The sequence below is a fragment of the Aspergillus vadensis genome, assembly GCF_003184925.1.
Source record: "Aspergillus vadensis CBS 113365 unplaced genomic scaffold BO88scaffold_12, whole genome shotgun sequence".
Taxonomy (NCBI): Eukaryota; Fungi; Ascomycota; class Eurotiomycetes; order Eurotiales; family Aspergillaceae; genus Aspergillus; species Aspergillus vadensis.
Window position 1 is genome coordinate 459,911 of NW_020292050.1, and position 27,552 is coordinate 487,462.

The 27,552-nt window shown below is 51.0% G+C and overlaps 12 protein-coding genes across 12 annotated transcripts; 5 read left to right on the plus strand and 7 right to left on the minus strand.

Annotated features, from left to right (window-relative positions):
- Positions 1-504: 504 nt before the first annotated feature.
- On the minus strand, positions 505-2,347 carry cps1 (Gly-Xaa carboxypeptidase; the record flags this gene model as incomplete). The annotated part of the gene is made up of 3 exons (XM_025708861.1): positions 505-599; positions 659-1,956; positions 2,004-2,347. The coding sequence occupies 3 exons, from the start codon at positions 2,345-2,347 to the stop codon at positions 505-507; spliced, it is 1,737 nt and encodes a 578-aa protein (XP_025562631.1).
- A 1,581-nt stretch (positions 2,348-3,928) lies between these two features.
- On the plus strand, positions 3,929-5,140 carry BO88DRAFT_463109 (WSC domain-containing protein; the record flags this gene model as incomplete). The annotated part of the gene is made up of 2 exons (XM_025711237.1): positions 3,929-4,539; positions 4,611-5,140. The coding sequence occupies exons 1-2, from the start codon at positions 4,242-4,244 to the stop codon at positions 5,138-5,140; spliced, it is 828 nt and encodes a 275-aa protein (XP_025562632.1). The 5' UTR covers positions 3,929-4,241.
- Positions 5,141-6,055: 915 nt separating this feature from the next.
- BO88DRAFT_444063 (uncharacterized protein) lies at positions 6,056-7,095 on the plus strand (the record flags this gene model as incomplete). Its single annotated transcript, XM_025710070.1, has 2 exons — positions 6,056-6,478; positions 6,578-7,095. The coding sequence occupies exons 1-2, from the start codon at positions 6,193-6,195 to the stop codon at positions 7,093-7,095; spliced, it is 804 nt and encodes a 267-aa protein (XP_025562633.1). The 5' UTR covers positions 6,056-6,192.
- Positions 7,096-7,209: 114 nt separating this feature from the next.
- BO88DRAFT_435644 (Zn(II)2Cys6 transcription factor) lies at positions 7,210-9,640 on the minus strand (the record flags this gene model as incomplete). The annotated part of the gene is made up of 1 exon (XM_025709521.1): positions 7,210-9,640. The coding sequence occupies exon 1, from the start codon at positions 9,631-9,633 to the stop codon at positions 7,210-7,212; it is 2,424 nt and encodes an 807-aa protein (XP_025562634.1). The 5' UTR covers positions 9,634-9,640.
- A 184-nt stretch (positions 9,641-9,824) lies between these two features.
- BO88DRAFT_405191 (uncharacterized protein) lies at positions 9,825-10,703 on the plus strand. The gene is made up of 2 exons (XM_025706810.1): positions 9,825-10,321; positions 10,394-10,703. Exons 1-2 carry the CDS (start codon positions 10,223-10,225, stop codon positions 10,505-10,507), a joined length of 213 nt encoding a protein of 70 aa, XP_025562635.1. The 5' UTR covers positions 9,825-10,222; the 3' UTR covers positions 10,508-10,703.
- A 592-nt stretch (positions 10,704-11,295) lies between these two features.
- BO88DRAFT_389138 (telomere repeat binding factor family protein) lies at positions 11,296-14,682 on the minus strand. Its single transcript, XM_025704899.1, has 4 exons — positions 14,272-14,682; positions 12,831-14,208; positions 11,609-12,781; positions 11,296-11,559 (listed from the first exon to the last, which is right to left on the minus strand). The coding sequence occupies exons 1-4, from the start codon at positions 14,507-14,509 to the stop codon at positions 11,457-11,459; spliced, it is 2,892 nt and encodes a 963-aa protein (XP_025562636.1). The 5' UTR covers positions 14,510-14,682; the 3' UTR covers positions 11,296-11,456.
- Positions 14,683-15,701: 1,019 nt separating this feature from the next.
- BO88DRAFT_444066 (TMEM165/GDT1 family protein) lies at positions 15,702-17,677 on the minus strand (the record flags this gene model as incomplete). Its single annotated transcript, XM_025710071.1, has 3 exons — positions 16,757-17,677; positions 15,819-16,704; positions 15,702-15,769 (listed from the first exon to the last, which is right to left on the minus strand). The coding sequence occupies exons 1-3, from the start codon at positions 17,348-17,350 to the stop codon at positions 15,702-15,704; spliced, it is 1,548 nt and encodes a 515-aa protein (XP_025562637.1). The 5' UTR covers positions 17,351-17,677.
- Positions 17,678-18,095: 418 nt separating this feature from the next.
- BO88DRAFT_405193 (uncharacterized protein) lies at positions 18,096-19,656 on the plus strand. The gene has a single exon (XM_025706811.1). The coding sequence runs from the start codon at positions 18,411-18,413 to the stop codon at positions 19,440-19,442; it is 1,032 nt and encodes a 343-aa protein (XP_025562638.1). The 5' UTR covers positions 18,096-18,410; the 3' UTR covers positions 19,443-19,656.
- Positions 19,657-19,904: 248 nt separating this feature from the next.
- BO88DRAFT_389147 (uncharacterized protein) lies at positions 19,905-20,966 on the plus strand. Its single transcript, XM_025704900.1, has 4 exons — positions 19,905-20,379; positions 20,459-20,518; positions 20,576-20,726; positions 20,807-20,966. The coding sequence occupies exons 1-4, from the start codon at positions 20,265-20,267 to the stop codon at positions 20,922-20,924; spliced, it is 444 nt and encodes a 147-aa protein (XP_025562639.1). The 5' UTR covers positions 19,905-20,264; the 3' UTR covers positions 20,925-20,966.
- Positions 20,967-21,007: 41 nt separating this feature from the next.
- On the minus strand, positions 21,008-22,709 carry BO88DRAFT_405195 (uncharacterized protein). The gene is made up of 4 exons (XM_025706812.1): positions 22,106-22,709; positions 22,011-22,046; positions 21,870-21,938; positions 21,008-21,818 (listed from the first exon to the last, which is right to left on the minus strand). The coding sequence occupies exons 1-4, from the start codon at positions 22,475-22,477 to the stop codon at positions 21,159-21,161; spliced, it is 1,137 nt and encodes a 378-aa protein (XP_025562640.1). The 5' UTR covers positions 22,478-22,709; the 3' UTR covers positions 21,008-21,158.
- A 184-nt stretch (positions 22,710-22,893) lies between these two features.
- On the minus strand, positions 22,894-24,463 carry BO88DRAFT_389151 (DUF1593-domain-containing protein; the record flags this gene model as incomplete). The annotated part of the gene is made up of 2 exons (XM_025704901.1): positions 22,894-24,038; positions 24,089-24,463. 2 exons carry the CDS (start codon positions 24,461-24,463, stop codon positions 22,923-22,925), a joined length of 1,491 nt encoding a protein of 496 aa, XP_025562641.1. The 3' UTR covers positions 22,894-22,922.
- Positions 24,464-25,222: 759 nt separating this feature from the next.
- BO88DRAFT_405196 (uncharacterized protein) lies at positions 25,223-26,715 on the minus strand. The gene has a single exon (XM_025706813.1). It carries the CDS (start codon positions 26,639-26,641, stop codon positions 25,325-25,327), a length of 1,317 nt encoding a protein of 438 aa, XP_025562642.1. The 5' UTR covers positions 26,642-26,715; the 3' UTR covers positions 25,223-25,324.
- Positions 26,716-27,552: the final 837 nt, after the last annotated feature.

Here is a 27,552-nt window from a genome sequence, read left to right on the forward strand (position 1 = left end):
TGCATCTGTGCATAATATCCTCTGCTTGGTTCAGTGGAGCCCTTCCATTCTTCTTCTCTTCTTCAGCATTCGATGTGCAGGTCACTCGTTATACATTCATATTAGGTGGAGCATGATATTTGGTATTGTTATATATTGCTTAAGCAGGGATATTGCCCCCTCCCCGTCTTCTTGTCACTTTCGTTTAAACTTCCCTCATGGGTATTACGGGGAGGGAGGATCTACAGTGCATTGGGAATTGTCGAGTACATAATTATCTTTCTAGGAAGCTGCAAATATTACTTAATTATCTTCTTACTGTGTAACCTCAGATAGGTAGACAAACACATAGTTAACTGCATTTGGCTATATATGGAGCTATTCAGGGAAACAGATTTGGATCTCATTCTACTCCAAGTAAGACATGAACTTTTGGCGCAAGACACCACATAATCCATTACCATCATTCATCCATCCCCATCCCCATACCAAGTCTCAAGTATCCTAGAGTGCGAGTAACTAAACTCACAACACATCATGAGCAAGTTCATCATCATCATCCGCAACAGCAGCATCCACAACAGACGAATCATCCCATCCATCGAAAGAGCGAATAAGATCTATAACTTCAGTCAGCTACAAACAAGTATCTCCTAAGAAGAAAAAGGGATATACATACCATAATACAACATCATCGCCTCCAGATGAATATCAATGTCGATCCTCTCATCCACAGTATGAATATTCAACGCTTTACCCGCTCTCGACGGACTCCATCTATAAATATTCCGCGACAAGGGCCAGTAGAATCTCGTATCGGTATTTCCGGTCATGATGTCGCCGCTCACGACGACCTTCCTGCCTTCGAGACTCGGGACGGATTCAAAGACGGAGCGAGTGACGCCCGAGAACCGCGCCCAGACGGCGTCGGTGTCGGTGTCCGTTGGACTTACCGGGGCGGGGCTGAGGGCGCCGCTGAGGGTAGTGAGGGTGAGGTGGTTGTTGAGGGAGGGGTCGACGGTATCGCTGTCCGGGAAGGCCGTGAGGGAGAGGTTGTATTTCTTCACGATGGGGGAGATGATGTCCACAGCGCGGTTCTTGATGTCATCTGGGGTTTGGTGCAGTGCGATACGGTAGTTGACGAGGGCGCTGATTTTCTCTGGGAGAGCGTTGGATTTGACGCCGCCGTTGATGATGTCTGCGGCTTGGGAGGTTTGGAGGATGAAGCGGAATTTGTCGCCGCGGGAGGAGGCCAGTTTCTCTGCGAGAGAGACGTAGTCGCTTGATTGGAGGACGGAGGCGAGCCAGGGCTCGACTTGCGAGGGGGAGTGGCGGACTTGGCATTCGAGCATTTTGCGGGTTGGGTGGTGGGTGTCGAGGACGGGGACGAAGAGGTACTGGCGTTCGAGCTCGTAGATGATTTCGGAGATGATGCCGATTCCTGTGTGTGGAGGGGGCACGGAGCTGTGGCCGCCTGGGACGGCGAGGGTGAGGACTACGTCGATGCTGCCCTTTTCGCCGACGCCCGGGAGGGCGTAGACGACGCCGTTGGAGGTGTCGTCGAGGACTTCGAGGCCCATGCCGCCTTCGTCGAGGATGAAGGCGAAGCTGTCGGGGCCGTATTTCTTCTCGAGGAATTTGGCGATGGATCCGGCGCCGAGGAAGCCGTGGGATTCTTCGTCGAAGCCGAAGGCTAGGACGACGGTGCGGGTTGGGTTCCAGTTCTGGGAGAGTAGGTCTTCGACGACGGACATCAGTCCGATCAGGACGTTCTTGCAGTCGCTGGCGCCGCGGCCCCAGAGCCATTCGCCGTCGAAGTGGCCATCGAACGGGGGATAGGTCCAGTCGGCGGGGTCGTTGATGGGCACGACGTCCTGGTGCGCGGTGAAGAGCAGGGGCTTGAGCGAGTCGTCTGTGCCATTGAGGGTGAAGACGAGACCGAATCGGTTGATGTGGTCTACGCGGGCGTAGGAGTGGCTGGATTGTGTTAGATGGAGTTGTGTGGATGGGGACTGCGGACGTACGTGAGGGGGAAGAGGGTCTTTAGGAGGTTCTGGAAGTCGAGGAATGGGGCGAACTTCTCGTCGTAGGGGTCCTTCATGTAGTCGTCGATTGCGGTCGGGACCTGGACGGCCCTGGAGAGACGATTGACTTGACGCGACTTGAAGGAGGCATCTTCTACGAACTTGAGAGCTGGGAAGAACCCGTCATCAGGAACCTCGACCTTGGGTGCTAGCGGACAGAAGCCGTCGGTGTGCTCTCCGAAAGTAAGAGAATCGAGGATTTGCTGCGGGGAAGGGATGCTGAGGGCTGCAATTGAAGGGGCAAGCAGCCCTGCGACAAGGGGAAGCAATTGGAACTTGGACATCTTCAATTCCATTCCTGGGGCACTTTCTGCAGAAGATAGGAACCCTGGGGGAATCGGAGGATAATAATGAGGAGAAAGGGCAAGGCCGAGGCTACGTCAAAGCATGGGGTTATCTTATCGCAGAGTTGCGCAATCATTGCCGTGATAGCCTTTCCCCTCTCCGTATCGCTCGGGTTGATAAGTTTGCCGGTCGGAGAGCGGACGGAACCGCTCAGCTGGGGAAAGAATTGCCATAGCAGGAAGGTCGAGGCAGGCGAGATGAAAGTGCGGTAAGCAAGCTTGAATAGATTGATAGCATGCAGTAAAGGCGCGATGTATTGGATTTGGGTATATAGCGGAGAGCTTCATGAAGGTACTGAAATTGAGTTGCAATGGCAGTGACATTAAGCCCACTCAGTGATAGACCAGCAAGACCTCAACATTGGATTATTTTCCACCACAATGTCAATCAATGAATTTAATGAACAGCATAGCATCGGCCGAACCCGTCCAGCAGCGATCTCTCCTGCGTGAAGGTGACAAATCAAGGGATGCAATGTTAGTCATTAGTCTCACAAGGATTGCCAATAGCAACACCCCTTTCGTTCACTTGTTGCATATTGTCGTCGGTCGGCAACATTGGCAGTCAACATTGCCTGGCGGATTTCACCAGTCCGGGACTTTCCCCCTGCCATTGTAGGGGATCGTATCAATTGTCAAACATGAGACTAGGTCAACACAGCAGCCTTGGCCATGAGGCTGTCTGCAACAAGTTCTGCAGACGTCAGTGCATCTCCGTGGCGCGATCAAGCTTGTGGATGATCGGCGCTTAACATGGCCGGTGATTTATGCGGGAGATTCGAACACTGACAGAAGCAAATTAGCGGAGTGGCTGACGCTAAAGCAGAGCGAGTGCAGCTAAGTGAGAACTATAAGAATGTCGAGGGAGACGAGGAAGAGTGAGGCCCAAAAGGGGGAGAGTTGGGAGTATCAGGTGCCAGTCTCGTGATCGGCAACAATCGAGGCGAAAAAGTACAATGCAGCTTCAACATGGCTCCCTTTTACTCCATTTCTCCATTCTGCCTGCCAACTCTGCTATCCGACTTTGGTTCCATGGGTCAGGAACAAAACAAACAACAAGCGAGCCTCCACCACTGAAGATGCTAAGAATACTATCTAGGTAGCCCCAGTCCGACCAAGACACAGCCTCACCTAACAAATCAAATTTGTCCCAGACCATGAACGTCATCCTCCTCTCCACAGGGGCTCCCCAGCCTGACGACATCCACAGGGCCAAAAGAGTCTGACAATCGATAGTCGGCCGCGTGGTGGTCTCAGAAAGCAATAGTGCGACGATCGTTACATCACCGGAACAAACAACATCCCTCGCTCGGGTACCTGGCGAACGGTGTATCCGCATTGCGGAGGCTTGTAGCCACTCAAATGGGTCCTCCCAAGACCAACTCCATCAACTCGACAGGAACAATGATGAAACATCGCCCCCAAGACAGCAAGGGATCGGCGATAACGCGCGGGACGTGGAGCCGAGCGAACCATTTTGGAATCCGGAGAATCAGATGGGCGTTCGTTCACGCGATCTTCAGATCGGCATTCTACTGCGTTTCACACGCCGATTTTTGTGTCAACTTCGGGTGTTCCAAAATCCCAAGGGGTTGGGTCGGGTGCCAACCCCATCCTGAACGATGGGATAATCGGATGGATCATATTTAGGTTATGCCTGCCTGTGAGTTTTGCTGATATCAGTTGTTTCAGTTCGTTCTTTTATTACTTTCTCTCGTTTCCTGCCGGTATATAACTACTCCTACATACATACATACAAAATCCACTCTCGTTCATTGAGAAAAAACCAAAAGGGAACAGCCTTATAACTTCCATTCTTTCATTGTCCTTCAAAATGCCTAAAGCCAGTGCCACCAAGATCATTTCCCTTTCAATCCTCTCCTTCCTTACTACCGCTTCTGCCTACACCACCGCAGGCTGCTACAGCAGTGCCGGCCAGCTAACCTCAGCGGGCACATATCAATTCCAATCCGAAGGCTACTGCCAGCAAATCTGCACGAAGCAGAACAAGCCCGTCTTTGCCCTCCACAATGGCGACGAATGCTACTGCGGCGACTCCCTGCCTCCTTCAACAGCGAAGGTCTCTTCCGCCCAATGCCAGACCCCTTGCTCGGGATTCCCTTCTGAAACTTGTACGTATATCCCCATTGCGCCCTCATCGACCGCCTTCAACAATCATAAACTAATACATACTGCACTATAGGCGGCGGCGCCAATGCGTGGCTAATCAACAACTCCACCACTGTCTCGGAGTCCACCACCGACGACAAACTTGTCACAGAGCTGAAACGTGAATCCACCGACAACGTCGAGAACGGCATCGTGATCGCCCCAGAGTCTGATGACTCCGACTCGTCCTCGGGGTCCTCCAACTCCTCCCCTGATACCATGAAAGTCAACCCTACCATGGTGGAAACCGGTATCCCCATCGCCAGCTCCGCTGCAGACGGAGGCGCAGCCAAGTCGACTGTCCCGAGCGTGATCCTTACCGCGCCGTCCATGACGGGTGTCACTGTTCCGGCTACTGGTGCTGCTGCGGCCTCGTCTATGGTTGTTGCTGCCTCGTCTGCTTCCGCGTCTGCAACCGCTACTGCATCCGGAGCGGCGAGCAGTGGTTCCGCCGCGGCGAGCCCGTCAACCAGTGCAGGTGCTGCTGCTGCTATCGCTGGTGCTCCTGCTAGTGGGATGATTGGGGGTGTGGTTATGGCGGCAGTTGTTGCGCTCGGACTGTAGATATCTCTTTCTACATTCAACATTATATCTTTTGGAGTATAGATATAGTTACGTCGGTCCAAGACGGGAAGATCATCTTGTATAGATAGCTACGGATGTACGGTATGGAAGCGGGGCTAGGCATTGATTGATATAAGGTACACTTACCTATGATAGGCTGGGAATAATCGCGGGTTCGATGCGACATGTACTTTTTGGTTTCTGCTGAGCAGTAAGCTAATTTCTTAGTGATACTTACTATCGTTGTTTGAGATATCCCTATTTCTGTTACAATTTAGCTATACTACATTTCACTATTTCTTTCGAAACTCACTCCACAAATAACGCCATCGGCAGTAAATCCCATAGCTCAGCTCATCTCCATCGGAGATAATTACCCCATCAGATAAGAACTAAGCAGCAGTAGTCCGCAGGATCACTGAGGCTAAGCAACTCAACTACTGCCCATCGAGACTAGACAAAATACTCAATGTACCAACCATCTATCTACTACCCAGTAGATAGACACTGAATACGAGGGCACCGACGCCATACATAGGTAAAGTCGGTGAGTGAGAATCATCCCCGGCCCCCAATCCACAGCTCATTCATTCGTCAACCCTTTCCTCTTTCCCCTCCCCCTTAACACCACCGATACAAAAGATAATAGCCCTGCAATCCGCCCCCACTTCTTACCTGCAAGGCTCTGAAGAAAAAAAAAGAAGAAAATACGGGAAGGCCTGAACGTAGTTAATAACCAGTCATCCTGTAGGATTTTTTGTTTCCTGCACTTGCAGGCAGGTATTATTAGCTGCCTGCCTGCCTTGCCATTAGTAGGGGGATTTTACTTATGTTTAGCTGGATTCGCAATGCGGCGCGCGCCCGTTCGTCTTCTTTTTTTTCTCCTCTCGGACAGTAGTGTCCTATTGTAGGACACGAGTAACTTCGTGTTATTTCTCTTTCTTTCTCTTTTTAGGTTGATTGATGAGTGAGTATCTGGAGTCTATTTCTTTTGATTTAATAGTATAGAACGTGGTTCTCATCCCGGGCACCGCCCCCTTTCGTCTTACAATATGATTGCCAAAGGGATCCGAACGACTGCGATCCTCCTCCTCCTCCTCCTCCTCGCAACATGCACCCCGACAAGCAGCGCAACAGCGACATGCTACTTCCCTGACGGGTCCATCGCAAGCAACAACGTTCCCTGCTCATCGGACACGTATTCCGCGTGTTGTGGCAAATCCGACGTCTGTCTATCGAATAACCTCTGCATGGATACGGGCGAACAGCCATATGTTCTGTCCCGGGGAGCGTGTACGGATCCGAATTGGGAGTCGGATAATTGTCCGTCTGTTTGTCGTACGTACATGATATGATACTCCCGGTGTTTTTGAGTAGTGCACTGATTTATGATGATGGGGGACCAATGCTAATCTTTGGTTCTTTTGTACTGGGTAGAGAATATCACTAAAGACGGCGGCTGCTCGATTATAGATCTTCTCTATGAGAATGGCGTCTCGACGTATTGTTGCGGCACTCCGATAAGCAATGGCAGTGAGGTGATTTGTCCGCATGGGAACTCGTTTGAGGTCGCTACGGGGAAAATGCTGTATGGGTATGCGGCGCTTGCGAACTCTACAGCGGATGCGTCGTCGGGGAATAGTACGTGTACTTCGTCGAATTCTTCGGCCTCGGTGCCATCTTCTTCAGCCTCCTCCTCGTCGTCCTCCTCATCTTCCGCGGGGCGGGATACAGCCATTGGTGTTGGAGTTGGGGTCCCTCTGGGCGTCATTGCGGGTGCTTCGCTTGTGTGGGCGTTTTGGGAGAGGAAGGAGAGGAAACGGATGCAGAGATCCGATGGTAGTGTTGGTGGCAACCTGGCAATGGAGCAGGGGTACTCTGCACCTATGGTAAAGACACAGCGACCGCCAGTTGAGCTGGAAGTTAATGGTGCGAGGCATGAGCTGGTATCATGATACTGTAAGTTGATTGATAGTTAGATGCCCTGGTTTCACGAATGTACGAGATACACATTGATATTTGATGAGCTGAACTATAGCACAAGCAAGTGCTATAATAATAAACCATTATTAGAAAGCACTGTGTTGAGTGTCCGAAGGGTTGGCATCAGCGCTCCGAACATTCAGTTCATCAAACGAAATGCCACTCGTGCCTTGACTTAAGAAAGCAAGCGCATCTTGATCCAGGTCGCTTTCCAGAGATACGTAATCCTGAAGTTGCATGTTCATCTTGGCAAGGCCAGGGAACCCCAGAAGTGACCCTGTGACCGGTCCGTCGAGGAAAAAGCCTGGATCGTATATCTCACAAGGGTCCTCCGAGAGCGATAAGGTCTGATCAATTGCCATGAGCGGAAAAGACTCTGAGTCAGGAGCAAGAGACGGATCTGCAATCTGTCCAACGCTGAGCCCTGGATCGATTAGAGGGACATTTGCGGAAGACGAGTTACTCGATGGTGTCTGCGCGTTCTGACTGGAAAGCAGCGCTGTTTGGGGGATGGAGGATGATCCAAGCTGTTGGAACGCTTGCTTCGCACGCTTCATTCTCTTTTTCACCGGCAGTAAAGCTGCTCCAAGCCGAGATATTACGTCTCCTTTACAGGCTTGGTGCAGCTGATCAGCAAGGTGGGCTAGCTGATTCTGTCGCAAGCCAATCACATTGCGCTCCTCGATCGAGCCATGCTCATGTTTCGCATATATGTACGAAAAGCACCTGCTGCAAGTGTCTAAAGCATACAGCATTATACTCGATTCATCAACGCTTCGAAACTCTTGCGCAGGCATCAGATTTGACACTCTGGAAGGCCTTTGTTGAATAGTGGTAAGAAGCGCGGAAGCCGACTGGCAAAATGGATCGATGACAGACGGCGAGATCGCCGGCCGCTTTTGATCATTCTTGTCTCCGGAGAAGAGCATATGAATAGCAATACTATGATATGCTTTCAATAGAAAAGACCGTGACGATGCGACGGTGACCTCGTTCTTCACCAGCTCGATGGCATTAAGAAGGATCCTATGCATCCTCGACGCCAGAACAGATCGATCAAAGCAGGGCTGAAAAAGCTGATGTAACTCGTGGAGATGCTGTTTCTGCCATGGTACAGATTGCTTTTCTTTGTTCTCTGTAGGCGCATTGAGATACAGGGTGTAGATATGGGCCACGGTACTGGTGATGTGACTGAGTGGCCATAAGCACTGGGTAGCCTGGACTTGTGCCTGTAGAGTGGAGATATTTCCCGATGCGCGATCTAGGCGGAGAATAGCTGAAGCTGCCTCATCCAGGCAAGGGAAGTCGGGCGTCGTTTCCGGAGTGAGTAACGAGAAAGGCTGATTGCTTTGCATGAATCCCCATGTTGTGGTGGTCAGGCAGAGCCAGTAAACATTCTGTACCAATTCTTGCTCAACGGTACCTACATCCACACCATTGATCTTTCGGCTACACTTGCTGTGATCATCAGCCTGCCAAAAGGTGTACAAAGTGGCAATTGTGCGGCAGGCGTAGCCTGTGAAGCAGGTGGCGCGTCGGGCATGGCCGAGGCATAGCTCCCTCCATCCCACCAGAAAAAGTGCCTGGGCTGTAGAAAGGACGGAGGGGCGTCCAAGCACCACTGTGCGCTGCTTCAGCTGCAATATAGCAAAGTTGGATAGTGTCTGAGGATCGATTGGGGCACATTTATGCAGCCCGCTCACGATAGACTGCATATCGCATGCATCAGCCAATATGACTGCTAGAAGGGCCTTATCTACTGTATCATCCTGGATTGCTGTAGCTAGAAGTGTTTTAGACACCAGAGGTGACAATGGATGGGCCGAAAACCATACGTCAACCAATTGAAGAATCAGATGCTTCCCCAGCACCGTCAACGGATCGATAGCCGACTTAAGAGGGTCAAACATCGTACGCGTGGTGTCCACTGCCAGGGTTGATACATAAAAGTTTTGATTCGGAGCCTCCAACTGCTCAACTCCTAGATGACTAAAACGGAGCGGCAGGATGCCCACCATCTCCGACGCCATAAAGGACAGCAACCCATCATAGCTCAAAGGAAGCTGTATTGAATGGAATGGGGGCTTTTGAGGAGACTTGTCCAACTCCCGTTGATAGGTAGCAATTGCAGTTTGGAAGATATTGCAGCCCGAGTCAGACTTCGTGATAAAGTAGGCATTGAATCTCCGCTCCAGCTCATCACCAACATGAATACTCAGGTCGGAGCTTGTTGCAGAACCCTCGTTACTTTGTGCTTGCGAGTTAGGCGTCAAGGAACTCTCTGCGTTCGCTCCTGCCTGCGCCGAGTTATTGCTACCATTGTTATCATTTAGTTGCGATGTTAATGGAGGCTGTGAAGTTGTTGTTCCCCTCTGCGCGGGCCGTCCCTTTCGAGCTTCCGGACTGTATTCACAGCTGAGGTTGCGCTTTCGACAGGCACTGCAAATAGATTCACCGGAACATCGAATCTTCCGGGTACGACAGAAGACACAGCTGCGTCGCAGACCCATGATGAGCTATAAATGCACTGGAGGGAGATAAATCATCTACAGGGAGCTAACATGGCGGATGGTCGTCAGCAATGAAGCACAGCCTCGTCATGTGAAACAGCCCGAACCCGCTGCCTAAATTGAGACTAGTCCTACTCATATTCCCCAATAGAGAAGCATGTATCTTTGAGATTCAACATAACTCTCATACAATACATCATACTGCAGAAGGCAAACAATTATTCCTCCTGTCCCTTGAGATCGGATCTGTTTCCCGTACTAAATTATATTAGCCGACATGCAATATGATCGCTCAGCACGATCTGCAGAACCCGATCTAGAAGTCTCCTTGCATGTAGAATTTCCCGAAAAAGCCACTGGACCAGACTAGCATCTAATAATATGCAACGATCTGGCTGATCAACACCAGACTTCATGACGGTGAGGGTCGATGGCAATATACTAGTTGCCTTGTTCTATGATTTCTTTGCTATATAAATGGGTTCATACTTCCAGCTCTTGATCATTGTTCTCTACACTCTACACTCAGATTACTTTCCATCCCAACATACAACCACCAAAAGCCAACCATTAATCTTCTCTGATCACCATGAAGTTCTCTGTTCTTTTCACGGCCCTCTTTGCAGCCCTCGTCACAGCTGAACACGTGAAAGGCAGTGGCAAAGTGTCTGCACATGGAAAGCGCCTGGTAAGTAAATAAGCTGTATACATCATTGCCTTCATTCACAAAGAAGGGATACTTACCTCTCATCTAAATTAGGATCTTGAAACGTGCCACACCAATGATGCCCGCGATTGCTGTTCCGCTTGCTGGGAGGCTTCTCAGTACCATTTTATTGACATCCCGGAGTGCTGCGGCAAGTGTGGCTGCTAAGGGATCACTTAAGACAATTTACTTGGGAGACTGGCAATCATTCATACCAGGAGATACACCACTATGTGCTCTGTGATCCAGCAGTCATCTGTCAAATTACTCGTTTCATCATGTCTTGGCTTAGGTTTTCCCTACTGGTGAAGGTTTCCCTATGCTGTTATGCGAATGCAAAGGCTTGATCAATATTGAATTCATGACTTTATCTTTTGGTAACTAAAATTGTAGTCGTTACTCTGTGTTGGGTTATAACTTGCCTACTGAGAATGAAGTGGGTCTACTTTCTTGTAGATCTCGTCTATGCCAGTCTGTCATCTCTCACCTCACCTTCTCCAAGACGGAGTGACCAGGGGGAGATAGTATTGATTCATTTGGGTGTAAAGATAGTAGGAGTCCTGCAGCAAACGTACCGTTTACTAGTCTACTGCGCTCTCATATGTCCAAGTGTCCTAAAGTTACCTACACAGCGGTGTACTGTTTTCACTGCATAAACCGAACTTTCCTCACTGCTGTAAGCCCGGCCCAGCACTGCTTTTCTGTTCACCGAGCAGCCCACGAGATTAAGTACTACTACGTGCAGTACAATCAGTTTTGGTATATAATCTAGTCAGAGACAAGCTTACTAGTGAAGTGGTAGCCTACGAACGGCTTGCCTTGTAGCCGCACATCTGAGAGCTAGCTGATCAAGATACTTCCAACGACGCAATGAGAAAATTAATAGACCATTAATGAAAACCCATTGGGTACAGTCTGAACCCCGAAAATTAGCAATTAATATTGATAACAATGATAACAAACATTAGTGAGATTCGCTGCATTATCCAATCGTTCGTAAACCAGACTCCAGTAATAGGCCTCAACGAATCCCGAAATCCCCGAAGGTATCATAACTCATGTCGTCACACAAAGCATTATCAAAAACCCTGCTCTGAACCCACAGACAGTGTCCATTTTATTCCCTACGGTCCGGGTCAATACCTTGATCACGGAGCTTCTTCTTGTCCACCCCCTTCATCGTCACGTCTACAAAGTTCTTGGGGATCGGTTGGGACTCCCTAACTTGATCAGTGAAATTCCTACATCAGAGAGGCAAAGACGACTTACCGAAGGAATTTGATCCTCAAGTTCCTCGCACGATCCTTTATCTGCACCTGGTTCCGATTTTCGAATCGGGCTTCTCCCTCCTTTTCAGGTTGTATCGTGTTCTCGTCTTCGATCTTCGTCCACGAAACACCATGCTCTTCGATCAAACGTATCAACCGACGATCTTCGGCATCCGTCCAGCCTCTGGTTCTCCGCTTAGGTGCCGGTGGTGGCATCGCCTGGCGGTTCTCTGTCTGCGGCGATAGGGCCTGCGTACGAACCGGGGAACCAGCAGCTTCTCGCGACTCGGACCGACGTCGACTTTGGGCCTCACTCTCGGCTCCTTCGTGGCCGCTGTCTACCCTTGCGCGCTTGCTTTGTCGCGCCTGCACGGGCTTTTCGGCACGCCGGCGTTCCGTAGCCACCTCACGGTTATCAGTATCATATTCCTCTTCGCTCTCAGAGACAGTCTCGGATTCACGTCTGCGCTTGGGGGGCCGTCCACGAGGTCTCCGTTCCACACTTCGCGGTCCCGACGTCTGACTGACTGGAGAAACGCGCACTGCATTTTCCTGGCGGTCGATAAACGCAGATCGTGAGCTATTAGAAGCTTCTGGAGTGGCCCGCGACCGAGCATTCGCCATGTTCCAGACATCCCTGCTTGAGGGGAGCGAAAGGTTGTTTTCCATTCTAGGAGGCGCTAATGTAGACGCAGGCTCCCTGCGGGGTCTTGGGACGGACCGATTCATCGGAGGACTATGGGACCTCTCTGGATGGTTTTCAGTATGCTGACTTATATCAAGTGGTTCGTCGTATACGAAAACTTCTGTGTCTTCGGCCGTTGTGTGTTCATCGTTCAGCCGGGTCTCTTCATGTGTCTCATCGCCATCGTTCAGCTGCGTATCCTCATAAGCCTCAGTGTCATCGTTAACCTGAATTTCATCATTTACGAGCGTGCGAGAAGCGTCAAAGGTAGTCTGGACCTCATTTGGCGGTGCTGGGTCCGTTGACCTCTGCCGAGGTGGGATTGCAGAAACAGTCTGTCGCCTGTCGGCTGCAGACTGATCTGCCACTTCGGAAGCACTGGGTCTGATTGAGTCAGATTGCCGGCGAGAGGTTGATGCATCAATTGAATGACGAAGCTCTTGCCTTCGTTGACCCATCCGGGCGATAGCGTCTCGGTTATTGAAGGGGCTTTCCTCGGTTAGCCCATGGACAAAGGGTTAATGCTGAGGATACTCACTATTTGCGAAACTTCTTCTGAGGCCTGGTCTCGGAGGGCTCCTCTGTTGCAGTTGCAGCAGGAGGCAAAACATCGCGGGCGACTGAAGCGACTCTGGGCGCGCTTCTCTCCGGTTCAATGATCTCTGGGACTGTGTGAAACGGGTTCTGGGCAGACATGGGTGTTGCAACTTTGTGTGCATTTGTAGAAGCGGTCGCAGGAGGCCTTGCTTGCGACGAAGGCTGCGAGACCTGTGGCGTACCTGAAGTAGTAGCAGACCTCCGTGCTGTATTCTCAGTCGTGGATAGACGATTGGAAAAGCGCCCACTGGGAGTGGACAGTGCCGGAGTGCCGCTGATACTTTGACGTGATTTTGCAATGGTGTAAAAGCTCTCATGCATGTCCATAGAGCTTATTTGGCCTTTCAAGTCATTGTTCACTTCGTCACACCTCTTGCGAATCCATCGGGCGGCCTGCATGACGAACTTCTGCCAGCGGTAGTCTCCCTTGAGTGCTCCGATAGTACCGTCGACTTCCAGAACCACACGCATATCGTCATAACGGCTTTCAACGTCACTCCGATATTTCGATGGAAGTTCCCCTCTGGCATCAGTGAACCTTTCCAGATTGAAGCCGCGGAATCGACGCTCGGCATCGCTGGGTGCATCCTTGGGCGTGTCCAAGAAGAAGCCAGTTGTCAATATCTCAACTGGGTCAAAGTCATCATCATTCTGATGTGCTTCAAGCTGCATTATCAAGTACTGCGTGCGAATCTCTAGAGCCAGCTCCCAAGTCTCCTTCTCCAGATAGCTTTCATCGACAGACTTCTGAGCACCCCTTTCCACCAGGTTAGCCATGAAAGGCGAAGGAAACTCATCATGGATGGTGGAAATTGCCTGCTCTGGAGAGGACTCAGTACCAGGTGTAGCCAGGAGCATTCGCAACGCAAAACGAGCACAATTGGCTTTGTAGAGAACAGGCTTCGAGTAGTCTTCAAGCCCACTGACTTCCACAATGTACTCCACATCAAGATAAGTGAGAGGGCTCTTTTGACCAAAGTACTTCGCTTCATGGTTCAAATTAGTCACAGACCGCTGCAGCCGTCTGCTCTGAGTGCCAGCAGGATCCCTCAGCTGCTTCGCCCTGCTCATGATGCTGACGGGATCTGCCGACCCAGGAACGAGGAAATCAAGTACATTGGCAGCTGCACGCTCCAAGTCCGGAAGTGCCTCGACCATGATATCCACATCCAGATCATGATCCGGTTCTGAGGGCAGAATAGTTGTACCGGAGATGTTGTGTTCATCTTCCGGAGTCTCAGGAATGACCTGGTTCCCATACTGGGGGGCAGTCTTCTGAGCCGACCTTTGCGGAGATTCTTCAACCACAACATCTAAGCCTGCACCAAGAACAATGAGAGGCGCCCCAAAGAACCACTAACAGTACTAAGAAAGAGACTCACCCTTCCCGCTCACTGGTCCCTTACTTTGGGTGCCCCACCTTCTCCGACCAGCACCTGCCGACGGCTCGCCATCATCACCACCATCACGAGGAGCCTGTTGAGTCCTAAGTTCCTCTAACTCTCGACTCTGACTTCTGGTGACACGTCTCCGCATAGGACTCCCCGTCCAAACCTTTTGACCTTTCGACAAACCAGTCGAGGATTGTGCGACCTCTCGTGACTGAACCAGCCGCGCCATTCTGCCACCACAACAAACGCGTCCGAGAAGAATGGAAGGCGGTCAGCCGTCCGACCACGTGGAAACGGGGAGCTATATACTCCAGAAGATCTGCTATCGATGCTAGAAGCCTCAGATTTATGCAGATTGATAATTAAGACTGTTGTTTTGATGCCGCAGTGATGTTGTCGATGGCTGGGACGGCGTAGAGGAAGGAAAAGGAGACTGGTGGTGTGTTGGGGTACTAGCGGTCAAACCCTTGGGGTAAGTTGCTTACTAAGTGCTCAATAAGCCAATGCACTAGACTAAGACAAGAAGGCGGTGTCAAGAAAACCTTTAACCCTACATAAACCCTATCCCAAACCCTAGAAACCCTAGGTCTTCAAACCTTGAACCCTTAAACCCTACAGTTTGCCATGTATTATCGGACCATGTATTAGAGGACCATTCGACCACTACCACTATTTGAGGATCCTTACTATCGAAATATAATCATTTGAAGGACATGAACCTGTAACTAGAATTCTCCAAACCATGTTACTGATATGTACGCACGTACGTCCGCTTCCAATTACCATTAGGGTTTAGAAATAAAGAATCATCTACATACATTACAGCTTAGCCCATAAAGCCCGCTGGGCCGAATCTATGACTAGTGTTTATTCTGCAGAGGTGCTAGGCCGCTTATTGAATATGGATTCTCGATTTCATATGAACATGTGCTAGTGCGCCCATTGAACTCAAGGGTCTATTACAGATTGCTAGACATATCTGGTAGAAAAATAGGGCTGAAGCTGTGGTGCAGAGGATAGATAATATGGTCCTTGATGGGCAGTCATCTTGTATGATTTTGCTCAGACCTTGGGTGTATTTCTACTCTTTTCGACGCATAGTACAATATTGACCTGATCGACTGGGCAAGTATATGTTTCGATTGAGGGTGACTGATTACATGGAAAGTTGGGGATGATCACGTTGACTGTGTAATACATGCTAGTTAATGAGGTTAGTCCGAGGATCGAAAGTACAAAACCAGGATTCGCATTGATACACTACAGAATACGCATCACTGTAAATGATAAATCTAGTTATACTGTATCAAGAATTTTATTAAAACATCGCTAAGGCGCGAATATTACAAGCACCATATCGCATAATCTATACTGAAGAGAACCACCCGTTAAGTAAGACATAAGCGGGAGCAAATGAAGGTCTAATAGACAGCTTCAAACAAGTAGATGACACCAAATACCAAGAATGCCGTGGCACCGCCCAGCGTTACTGTGACACGTTAGCAACAGCCGTGAAACTAGGAAGGAGGAGTACATACCGACGCGCATGCTGACCTTGCCAGCAATAGCACTGCCGCCAATAACGGCGGCCGCAGTGCAAAGTCCGTGTCCGGAGATAGCACCGATGGTCACCCACCAGTAATCTTGACCGGCAGCCATAGCAATGGTTGCAATCTGACTGCGGTCACCCCACTCGCCCAGGAAGGTCATAACGAAAGTCTGAACCCAGGCGGGACTGAGAAGAAGCGAGAAAAGGTTGTTCATTCCGACAAGAACATCATTCCAGCGGTTGCCAGAGGGAGAGGAAGCACGAGAGGACGACGATGAAACACTCTCGGGAGGTGAGGGAAGACGGTTGCCGGAGGAGCGAGACTTGCGACGACCGACGCGGCCAGCTTCCAACGAGTGAGGAGTCACGGACGAACGGCGACGGTTCATACGCAGCTGCTCTTGCTCCTTTTCTTCCAGTTCCATTTCGACCTCCTTCATCTCCTCTCCAACACCCTCGTCGGGCGACATTTCGCGACCCTCCTTGAGCATCTTCAAACCGAACACGAAGAACAGAACGGCAGCCAACAATTTTGTCAGAGACTTGGGGATCAGAGTAGGTACCGCGTGCCCTAGGACAGCCGAGAGAACAGTCATGAAGATGAGGGCGCTGAAAGCGGCGGAGAAGACAAGCAAACGCGGATGACGCATAGCCATGAGCGCGGCAACCAGGAAAGTCTTGTCACCAATCTCAGATACGATGATCATGGTAAAGGAAAACAACAACGAATGGAATGCAGTTCCCTCCTCCAGCGGCTCGCCAGGCTTGTTGCCCGCGGAGCCATGCTTATCGAGACCGAGAGGGCTATCTTTGACTGTGGCCGGGGACTTGGGAGGTGGGATGTCGTGGGGCTTTTCTGGCAAATCTGCGGGTTTCTAGAATACATCAGCAAGCGGTACCAAATTTCATGATTAAGGTCGCAAATACCTCCAATTTTCCGAGGGTCGAGTCGGTGCTCGATCCCTTGGTGTCCTTGACATCAGCATCCTGACCCGCCACTGGCAGCTTTTGCTGCTCACTGTGCGGCAATGGAGGAGCCTCCTTCGGACTGCCCGGCGTCTTTTCATTGTTGTATGGTTCCCTCAACTTCTCAGACACCCCACCTTCTGTCCCACGAGTACCCTCCTTGGGGCCCGTCCGATGAGGATCATCCATCACGCCGTCGTTCGAGTAAGGAATTGGGTTGCCATCAGGACCCAATTGTTCCGCTTTAGGATCAATCTTTGCCTTCTCCTCCGACAAGGTGGTAGAGCCCGTCTTCTTGCGATCCCGCTCTGCACTTGTTTCCACCCAGGGACCCGCATGTGGCCGACCATCCTTGCCGTCGATCGGGGCGTCCAGCGTCCCTTTGGCGGGCTTGGGTGCGGCGGCGGCATCTATTTCGACGGCATTTGGAGTCGAAGCTTCCCGCTCCGCGAGAAGAGCGTCCTTTGCACCGTTGTTGGCCGAGCTCGGATCCGTGAGCGCGACCGAAAGCGCAGGAAGGAGGAAGAGGAGAAGCGACGAAGAATGAATCTTCATGGTGTAGGGCTGTTATCGTCACAGTTGGATCAATTGCAAAGAGATTAAAACGTAGTGTAGTTGATACAAGCAGTAGTCCACATGAACGGATAAGAAAAGGCCGTAAATGAAGGATTGACGAGAAAGTTTGGTTCCAGGTACGTCGATCGGTGTAAATCAAGCCACGACAGCGATCCGAGCGGACTCAAGACACGCGATCGGGAACAATGGCGAGACGATAAACGAAGCGCGGAGTCAACGAAGTGGACTGGTCATATGAAGCAAACAAGTAGAATACATGCAAGAAGGAAAAGGAGCGAAGCCGATAAGCGGTCGTCGAGGGTGGCAGGAAGCAGGAATCTGGGAGGTTTCTTTTCCGGCCGCAAAGGGGCAATGCCGCCTCCACATCACGTGGTGCCCGCTTGCGGTGGTCTGGTTCTTTCCCCATTTACTTAAGTAGTACCCTAATAATTCCTCCTCCACTCCTTGGCCAGCCATCGTCTGGCTTGCAACTGGCTGCAATCGATGCAACAATTTCTTGTTTCAGCTGTCTCATTATGTACAATTTGGGGTAATTCTGGGGTCCAGCTGAGCCTTCTTCCACTGTAGACTTACAGCTGAATGCTGACCCCTCAACCCAATCGGGCCCGGTTGAATTAAGATGACTGGCGGGCCGCCGACTAACTAGTACTTAAACTAACTATTAATATCCCCCCTCTTTGATAGTCGTGCCTGGCTGCCTCTCCATCTACATCTCTCCGGGCGCTGCACACCTATTAGTACCACCCACAAAACACTTGGCCTGGAATCTATCTACGTACTCAGCTTCCAGTGCAATCAAGTGCGTACTTGATGAAATGAGGATCTTAATCTTATTATCCTACCGAATGTGAATCATGGCAGATGTTCTTATCGCTGCTGTGCAACACCAATAGGCCATTCACTAGCAATGCATTCAGTGTTATCAGCCTTCTCTCACTACAAACTCATCGTATATGAAATTTTCACTATGGCACGTCCCTGTCACCGCTCATGACGTCAGCCTCATCTTTGTTGACTCTCCTGGGTATCGGCTTCGAAGATGTCGGACTCAACAACAATCAACAACACGCTCGCCAGCCCAATCGGGTCCCTTGCCTCCAGTCCCGGCAGCACCCTTGCTTCCCAATCCGACTCTCCTCGAGCGCGGCTGAGCGCCAGCAGTGGCTTTGGCTTCGCCTCCGCCTCCGCCTGGTCTGAGATCTATCAGAATGAGACTGAGAAAGCTCCGGCCACGCAGTTGCTGAGTATTAGCGATAATTCCGATCATCTCGAAATTGATCCCTCCAGCCTTGAGGAGCACAGCCACTTCAGTGACGACAGCACCGACAGCATGGAAGACTACGATATCGTCAGTGGAGCCAGCTCCCCAAGCTCCCTGTCCTTCCAAATCGTTGAGCCAGAACGCGAAAAGCTCTACCCGATCGCCATCACCGTTTTCGTGGGAAGTCCACGTGCTCAGAAAGATCGACCCGTCCATCTCAGCTGCATTGTACTCACATCCGATTGGCGCCAGGACTTTTTCCCGAACTCGTGCAAAAACAAAGCCGACAAGGCAGTGAAATGCAAAGACATCATAAAGTACAACGAGCAGTGCCTTCCCCAGATCGCCAAATTTGCCTGCGCAATTTGCTCTGAGCCAACTCCCGCCCGCAAATTCGTGCACCAACCTATCATGTTCACACGGACTAGCAAATCCGGACTGGAGGATGGACCCCGACGCCGGCTGATCATGCGATTGGGACAGCTTGTTCATAGTCGGTGGAGGTTCCCTGATATGAATGCCACGCTTGGGGGATCAGCGGAAGCTCAGGTCTTTGAGGTCGCCATTCCGGTGTGCAAGAGGGCAGGCTGCGGCATAGCAGGTCGGACGTCTGCACACCAACTCATCCGAGCCATCGTTACGTCCAATGCGGACTTGGATCCCTCAGCGCTGGACCTCGACATGGTTATTCCATTGGCTGATTTAGGAGCCGGTATAGGAGATTGGACACCCGACAGAGCAGAAATTTTGGTGACGAAGCTCGGGCCGGACTGTGTGCCTCTGGAGGTACGCAGCCATGTCGAAGCATGATGGCTGGTCAGGCCGGGAGTTTGGTTATGATCTACGACTTCAACGCGGTAGAGAGACGGCGTATGAGGAAGATGGATTTTTCACAGAGGAATATCTTATCATGAAATTATGACTTGGGGAAACTTGGTGGATTTACGACTGACGAACGGCCGGAAATGACTGACGCGACAGATAGAAGTCGATCTAGAACAGACCAAAAAATAACGGAGTGTCATGCCCATCAATCCCGCAGTAGAAAGTATCCACCATAGCCTGCCAAGTAGGAATACGTACTCACAACCTAAACTCCAGCATCCAATGTATCAAGTATGGCCTGACTCGGCAACCCACCCACACACGTCCACGTAGACTACATCAGATAAGCCCGATGTCTAGGCAACCACCAACGCAAACCGTACCCACATCTCTCATATTAAGCATACACAACACTACTAGAAAGCTAGACCATTCGACAAAGGATCTGTCATCCGCCCCAATAATACATTGATCGTACGAATCTCACGGTAAAACCCACTGCACCGCGGCAAATCATCCCTTAATCTACCACCCGCAGTGTGAGTGGATCCCCACCTCAAACAAGCTTAAGTATTAGACTAGACTAGCCACCGTGAGACGAAACACCAGAACACTTCTAGACCGGGAGATGGGCTCCACCCCCTGTTTGAGATGAAGTGATGGACGTATATTGTGGGTGTTATATAGGTGGATGGGGGTGGGTATATAAGGACGACATCGTCACCACAGTACTTACCGACAAACCAGCCCAGAAACTTCAATATCCAAGAAACAAAGAGAAAGAAAGAAGAAAGCATAAGAATCACCATGCAGACTAAATCCCTCCTCACCATCCTCCTCAGCGCCGCTCTGGCTGCTGCTACCGTTGACCCGGCTACCTCGAACACTAAGGGCAAGTGTCCTGGTACTTATAACTGCTCTGGTGTGTATCCCATCCTTGCTCCATAATAGCAATCCCTACTATAAGCATTAGAGAATAATAATACTAATGACGATGATAGCTGCCAAAACCTCCACCGCCATCCAGGCAGCTGAGTGCTCCCACAACACTCGTACTTCCGGTACGTCCACACCTCAATCCCGAAAGATGAAATGATGTACTGATATATGCAATGTAGGAACCCAAACCTTCGCCGTCTTCGTCACCGACCACGAGTATGATTCCTCCTACGGCGCTCCCTACGGTACCTGCAGCGCGTACACTTGCACCGCGCCGACGGATAGCGAGATGACGGATGATGATGATGATTGCTGGACTTTCTTTTGGAAGTAAGCCTTCCTACATTCTTTGCCCCCGCCACCGTCGGGTATGTTTTATGATGGGTGAATGCTAATTGATTGTTCTATAGCGACAACGGCGAGTCCTCCGGCGTTGGCACCGGATGTATTCGCAGCCCTGACGACGGTACTTGTGGATGTGAGGACTCTGATGGAACTTTTGTCTATGGCGGAACGGATTGCTCTTAGGTTTCCCTTCCTGGGAGTATTTGATCGAGTGTTGAGTAGAAGGGTTGCTACTACTGGGTAGTATGTATATTGATTTGCAGGTTCTGAATCATTGCATTATTTGAATAATGGTATATCCCGGAAGTGATAAATCGTATAATAGCATAACAGATACAGTACATGATCATGGCATCCATGTTCATAATATAAACATACCAAAAACACCTGTTCTACTCCACTACTTCCAAGTCTCAATCATGCCCTCCCCGACCCATCCAACTCCGACGGCCCCCTAACCATCGCCTCATACATCACTTGTCCCTGCCCCTGTCCCTGACCATGCGGCCCCTGATACACCCCTCCACCCCCAAACTGCTGCTGCATCTGCATATGCTGCGGCGACTGCTGCCCATCCCACCCCCACATCCCCTGTCCCAACGGCGGCGACAACTCCGACCCAACAGTCGCACCACTAAACTCACTCTGCGGCACCAACGCACTTCCTCCATCCATCTCACTCTTCCTTTGCCCTCCTCCACCACCACCGGCAGCAGAATTACTACCCCCTTTCCCAGTACTCTGCCCCGGACTCAACAGCGCCGCCCACCTCGCCGTGCGCTCATGTCTTCCATCCTGACTGGACATCCACTGCCGATAGACACGATTTCTTCCGAGGAGGAAGAACAACGCGCCGAGAATAGCGATGAAGGCTACGGAGCCGATGACGATGCCGACGATGGCGCCGGTGCTGAGCGCTGGTGAGCTGGTGGAGGGGGTGTTGGAGGGGAATGAGGTTGAGGTTGATGTGGATGTCGGGGCGATGGTGCCTTCGGCAGGGATGGACTGGCCTGGGACGAGCATGTAGGGGTAGGTCTTTGCGCGGTTGTATTGCGATTCGAAGGTCATGGTGGAGTTCTGAAGGGTTAGCTTGGATGTGGGTGGGGGAGGGAAGGGGGAGGGAAGTACTGGGTTTATGACGCCGACCATGCCGTTTCCGATGCAGGAGTCTATGGCGGTGCAGTAGAAGAATGTGGGCTGGTGGTTGTTAGTGATGCTTTGGATGGGTTGAGGATAGGGTAGGGTGGGTGGAGGGATGGAGGGATGTACCTCGGTGTCGTTGACGACTAGGGACCAAGTTGGGGGCTGTGTTATGAGATTAGTATGAGTATGAGGGTAACGGAAAGAGTATGGAGTAGGCATACCGGTCCAACCAACTGACCATCCTCCTCATTGAAACTATTGAATATCCCGGAGTAGAAGATCTCCCCGCTGGCAGGCACACACGGCGCAAGATAGTCTGCTTTCACGACGGAGTGATTTCTCGGATAGAACTCGAAGACGATAACATCGCCGACTGCAGCAGAGACATTATGAGGCGAGTATTGATGAGGATCTTCCTTTGAGCCGACCTGAACAGTATGGGTTGCTATCGCGGTGGTTGTGGTGGATGTTGCTCTGGTGGTGGAAGTGGTTGAGATGTCGGTCGTGCTGCTGTGAGATTGGGCTGATGCAGTAGTAGCGAGCAGTATCGCCATGAGGGCGAGCAGATGGGCTGCCATTAAGATGGATAGCATTTCATCAGGTATGTGCGCGATATACTCAAAATTCAAGACGGGGAAGTCGTTCCGGAGGACAGGCAAAAAAGGTCGGCGGGCGGCCACAAAGAAAGGGAAAGAAAAGACGGTTGCCCCTGGATGAGATAACAAAGAAACTACGATGAGATGGCCGGAAAAGATGATGCATAGGCAGATGCCCGAATGCGCAGAAGAGGGGCTGAGGATTATTTTTCCTCCTACGAGACGCATGGATCATGGATGGACAGCCTCTTCCCAACTCACACCTCGTGTTCCCGCATCCATCAGCCCGTAGCGCTGACTGGTTAGGGCTGGACACGATGATCTTGGCAGCAGCGGTCTGTCCTGTCACCAGGCGGGATGGATTTGTGTGTAGCTTCAATATGTTTTACATTCATTTGACAGGTCTCGGAGGTAAGGATAGGGGTCTCTGTAGTATCTGTATCTAGACTGAAGTGCTGTTCGACACTTGGATCAGTGTGCGTCGGTATGTGGTCAACGGCGGATTCCCAGTGTCTTTTACTCGTAGAATCAAATGCAACAATTGGCTGCCATCCTCATCGCAGCTGTCCTCCGCTGTCGGAACCTTGACCGTTGCGACTCTTCCACCAGAACTGGTCGTAATGTTCAGATCGGCTACGTTCCCCTCCGTGCTCGCGTTATCCGTGGACGGCTCCAGATACTGGAACCATTCGAAGGACATGCCATCTCCATCGGGATCATATGTCTCTCCCGCATCCAAGGTGATTTTCGCCCCCACGGACGCATTGACAGTGACAGGATGCAACCCACCCGCCCCGTTTACAACCACCACCGGGTGGTGGTTCCAGGTCTTGTTCGTCTCCGAAGCAGACAATGTCCACTGCATGCGTGCCGCAAAGTCATTCTGGTATGCCTCTCTCCAACGCCAAATTGTCGCTTTGTTGGAGGTGAAAGTTTCGTTGTTCATGCCGATGACCTGGTCCTCCGTGTCGCTGTAGTGATTGTCCCAGTCACATGTTTCACACACTGGCGCGTACCGTCCGCCCCAACTGCCATAGTTCGGGTGTTCGGGATCACCCAGGCCGTTCTGGATCATGTACAGCAGCGTAGGGCTATCTCCCTCCATGATATATTCGAAGTCGGGATACTTGGCTCCGAGTGGTCCGATCCGGATGTTCTTCTTCAGCCATTCGTGCGTCACATACGACGAATCTGGGCCGCCTTTATCGAAATCATAGTTGATCTCGCCTGAAATTCCCGGCCAGGTAGCACCTCCATACTGATTAAAGCCGTGCATGGAGTTTATAAAGCGGATTTCGGGCCAGTTGTTGCGAATCCAAGCCCCAGTGTCGTCTTGATCGGAGATGGTGTAGACCCATAGGTTTGAGCGGAATGATGCTGCCTCAGAGGGAGAATATGTGAGGGATATGTTCAGGAGAGCCTGTGCAAGGACGTTGTCGCCGCCCCAAGACAAGACCCAGAGGGGCTGACCAGAGGTTGTGTTGGTGAGACTCTTGATGAGGAGTTCAGCGCCGGGGCTATAGGTGTTGTTGTCCTTGAGAGCCTCCATGCCATATACCTTCATCGGGTTAGTGATGGTCAATGTCTGTAGGGTAAGCAGGGACTTACCGGAAGACCATGAGACACAATCCCTCTCATGTAATCTGCCGAAGGATACGGCGAATCCTCAGGAGCATGTTTATTCAAGTTATCCACCACCTTCGCGTAGGCATCAATAGTCTCCAGCATCAAGTCCGGGCGTACTTGGTCCTTCAGCCATGTGGAAGTGACGGCCACAAGCCCTTCATTTTGGAACTGATTACTGTAGACGAGATAGCGAACAAGCGACTCGGAGTCATCGGGCTCATTGGCAATATCCGACAAAATAAAGATGCGCGGCTTGGTCGGATAGGAGAGAAGAGATCCGTTCGAGCTGGCTCGGCCATGAGGGAGAGCCAGAGTCAGCCCTGCGCCGAGGAGAGGTAGACACCCAAGGAACCTCATTTTGAGGATTAATGCGACTGAAGAGAGACTTGTCTGATTCTACTCACAACAACTGGGACAACAGACATATTTATACCCTCTGCTGGACGCAAACGACTTGTTTGTCCCCGGTGGAAATTCGGATGATGGCCATGATGCAATGCCGCGATGACACCCGACCAGAGCCATATTGACTACTGATCGGCATGCGGGGATGCGGATGCCTGCATTGTGGGGGTAAAACTCGCCGAAGAACCCTCCCCAGACATCAGAATTGGAGATGCTGGACGAGAGAATCGCTGAAGAATATCCACTCCACCTCCCGCTTCGGCGTGGTTAAGCATTCCGCTTTCAGTCAGTCGTGGCTCGAACTTCCCGATCGGGAATATCAGAGGTGCTCCTCCATAAATTTATCCTGAATAGCCGGTTTGCCTGGATTTTGCGAGTCAACTATTGCACGATTCTTGCAAGATCAGGGTGAAATAGTGGGGAGTGTGAGGGGTCGCTGCCAACTTATGACCTGGGCTGCATTAACTGTTCCCCTTCCGTTGTTTCCGGGGATATTACCTGAGAGAGAAGACTCATTAGCCAGCTACGCCCATGTTGGCAGTGGGTTCAAGGTGGATCCGTGTGCTTCGCTGAACAGTTTTTATTTGTTTGCCTGATGGCCCGCTTTGACTGAATTATTGAGCACAGGATATGCTCGGATAATAACCTACAATTTGCTACTGTGCACCAACTTGAGGGCTTTGGTATTTTGGTAATCTATGCTTTGAGTGTGTTCACATTAGCTATTAGGCCCTTTGCACTACTACTGACTGGTACATTTTGTGCTAAATATCAATGACAGACTGATACTGCTGACCTGTTTAAATTCCACACTCATAAGGGCAAGCTCACAACACTCGCTTTCGAGGACAGCACATCATTCCCCCAATCCTCCTCTTCCAGATCTTCGTCATCCAGCGCCACCGGATTCAGCGCCAGCGATCCCCGAGGCACAAACGAGGAAACAAGTACCAGAAAGGATATCACACTGAACTGCACGCTGGCCACATTTCGAATAGCCAGATGGATGTCACCCCCTCCAACTGGACCCCCGGTCTCCACATACACGCGGTCAATATAACTTCCCAGCAGCGGAGAGGTAATAGCGTACAGGACGATATAGGTAGAGTACAAGAATGCCATGACAGCCCCGAGCGCAGAAACATTTTTCGACGTTGACTCCATTCGTGTCAGCGTCGCCTGGATATACGCCGCCAGCGAGACATCACCAGCCGCCCAGCCGAAAGAAACAGGAACAAAGCTGAGGGCAGCGAACAAAGCATCCCGGACCCGATGCACTGGGGGTTTCCAGAATGGCAGATACCATGTGATGAGAAGCATGAGCGCATCGACTCGCAGCCAAGGCATGGGGGTGCGCACGCGGTTATTGAGGAAGACAACAAACAATGCGCCAAACAGTTCTCCCAAGTTGGACCCTCCCACCATAATCTGCGACCATGCGGCGTTGCCTAAATAGCGACGCGCAAGTGCTGGCATAACTGCGCTCTCGAGGTAGCGATGAGCATACAGAGCAATCGAATACCCGGGCAGCAACCAGATAAACTTGCGTGTGGTGAAGATGATCCGCGCACCCACCCAGATGGATTCTAGAAAGAGTTTAATTCCCCTCAACGCTGCTCGAATATATGTTGTCTGGTCAGGGGTTTCTGCCGCTTTGTGAGCTTTGAACACATCATCTCCAAGGAAGGACCAGGCAATAGCCGCGAGTGTAAAACAGATGGGTGTCACGAGGAAAGAATAGTTATTCCCCAGATGAGGAATCAGGGCCAGTGCAGTGCAGAATGCGCCAGCGGTACCTGATACCTCGTAGAAAATGTGAACCAGAGCATCCAGGCGTCGTAGTCTCTTTAGGTTTCCGCCAACAATGTCCCTGGGAATGATGCGGCGGATGAGCTCGACCATTCCATAGCTAAAACCACTCACGCAGTAAATAGGGATGATACTGTCTGTGTTGTAACGACCATAGTAATGAAAGTCATTTTGTGGGTGGTGAGGACGGAGGGCAGCCGGGACAAAGGTGCCACCAGTACAAGCATCTAGGATTAGAAGGATGGCGCTGAAGATACCAAAGGCCAACATGGCTGCCATTAGAATCAACCGAGCTGGATAGCGACGAATCAGGGGAGCCATGAGTATCGATCCAACACACTGGCAGGCTTGATTAAGGCCGACCATGAGCCCGACGCGTTGGAAGGTCTTGGGAGGCATGTTGGCGCGAAGGGCATCATAATCGTAGCGGTTGGTGGCGAGCGTGATAATTGATCCATTGAACGCCTCCAGGCCAAACTTGTAAAGTATGATGCCTAGAATGTAGCAGGCAGCTTCGCGCCGTTCTTTGGGCGTGAAGTCATTCCAGCCGTTGCGAACGCTTTTGAACAACCCCATTGTGTGAGATGATCTGCTGCCACAAATCTGCGAAAGAGATGAGAACTAAAGAGCGTAGAGTCACCACAATATATGGAGCTAGACAGGATATTGTGCGAAGTGAACTGCGATGTTTACATGAATCTGCACGGTTAGGGAATAAACAGCAGAGACGCTCTGGCGTGCCATGTTGATGAAGTTCAGCTGGGAATTCCTACATAGGGACTAAGTGCACTACGTTGTGGGCGGTAGAGTTGGAGTGAATTGATCCCAAGATTGACTCTGGAATGAGGGTAGTTTGGTGTGAAGGAGCCATGACAAGTGAATGGAAGCTGAAGCTGACAGAGAGATTCTAGAACTAATGAGCGTGAGGCAGCGAGGCCAGCACATGCATACACATAGCACACGTCTATCAAGGCCTGAGGATCTGTCATATCGTCTGCTCTCTGCTGTGGCAGAAAACGTCTGTCGTAATACCTGACTGATGTACTGCAACAGACAGATGCATTGTCATTATGTATCCGGCTGCTACCCACCAGGCTGCACAGCTTATTAGACTTGACTTATAGTTGTACCCTAGTCCGGGAGCCAGTCCGGGGCACTTGGAATGATTGGACCGCCATTGCGGGCGATTGTCCAGCTGAACAGCGACCGAGATCCACCTGGATGTCTTGCGC

Bases quoted from the DNA above. Each gene is read 5' to 3' on its own strand.
- BO88DRAFT_405196 (XM_025706813.1), bottom strand. From the start codon at position 26,641: ATGGCTCCCCTGATTCGTCGCTATCCAGCTCGGTTGATTCTAATGGCA.
- BO88DRAFT_405191 (XM_025706810.1), top strand. From the start codon at position 10,223: ATGAAGTTCTCTGTTCTTTTCACGGCCCTCTTTGCAGCCCTCGTCACA. The intron at 10,322-10,393 runs GTAAGTAAATAA...CATCTAAATTAG, and splicing joins CTGCACATGGAAAGCGCCTG to GATCTTGAAACGTGCCACAC.
- BO88DRAFT_389147 (XM_025704900.1), top strand. From the start codon at position 20,265: ATGCAGACTAAATCCCTCCTCACCATCCTCCTCAGCGCCGCTCTGGCT. The intron at 20,519-20,575 runs GTACGTCCACAC...TATGCAATGTAG, and splicing joins CCACAACACTCGTACTTCCG to GAACCCAAACCTTCGCCGTC. The intron at 20,727-20,806 runs GTAAGCCTTCCT...ATTGTTCTATAG, and splicing joins TGCTGGACTTTCTTTTGGAA to CGACAACGGCGAGTCCTCCG.
- BO88DRAFT_405193 (XM_025706811.1), top strand. From the start codon at position 18,411: ATGTCGGACTCAACAACAATCAACAACACGCTCGCCAGCCCAATCGGG.
- BO88DRAFT_405195 (XM_025706812.1), bottom strand. From the start codon at position 22,477: ATGCTATCCATCTTAATGGCAGCCCATCTGCTCGCCCTCATGGCGATA. The intron at 22,047-22,105 runs GTATGCCTACTC...CTCATAACACAG, and splicing joins ATGGTCAGTTGGTTGGACCG to CCCCCAACTTGGTCCCTAGT. The intron at 21,939-22,010 runs GTACATCCCTCC...AACAACCACCAG, and splicing joins TAGTCGTCAACGACACCGAG to CCCACATTCTTCTACTGCAC.
- BO88DRAFT_389138 (XM_025704899.1), bottom strand. From the start codon at position 14,509: ATGGCGCGGCTGGTTCAGTCACGAGAGGTCGCACAATCCTCGACTGGT. The intron at 14,209-14,271 runs GTGAGTCTCTTT...TTCTTGGTGCAG, and splicing joins GGGACCAGTGAGCGGGAAGG to GCTTAGATGTTGTGGTTGAA. The intron at 11,560-11,608 runs GTAAGTCGTCTT...TGATCAAGTTAG, and splicing joins TTGAGGATCAAATTCCTTCG to GGAGTCCCAACCGATCCCCA.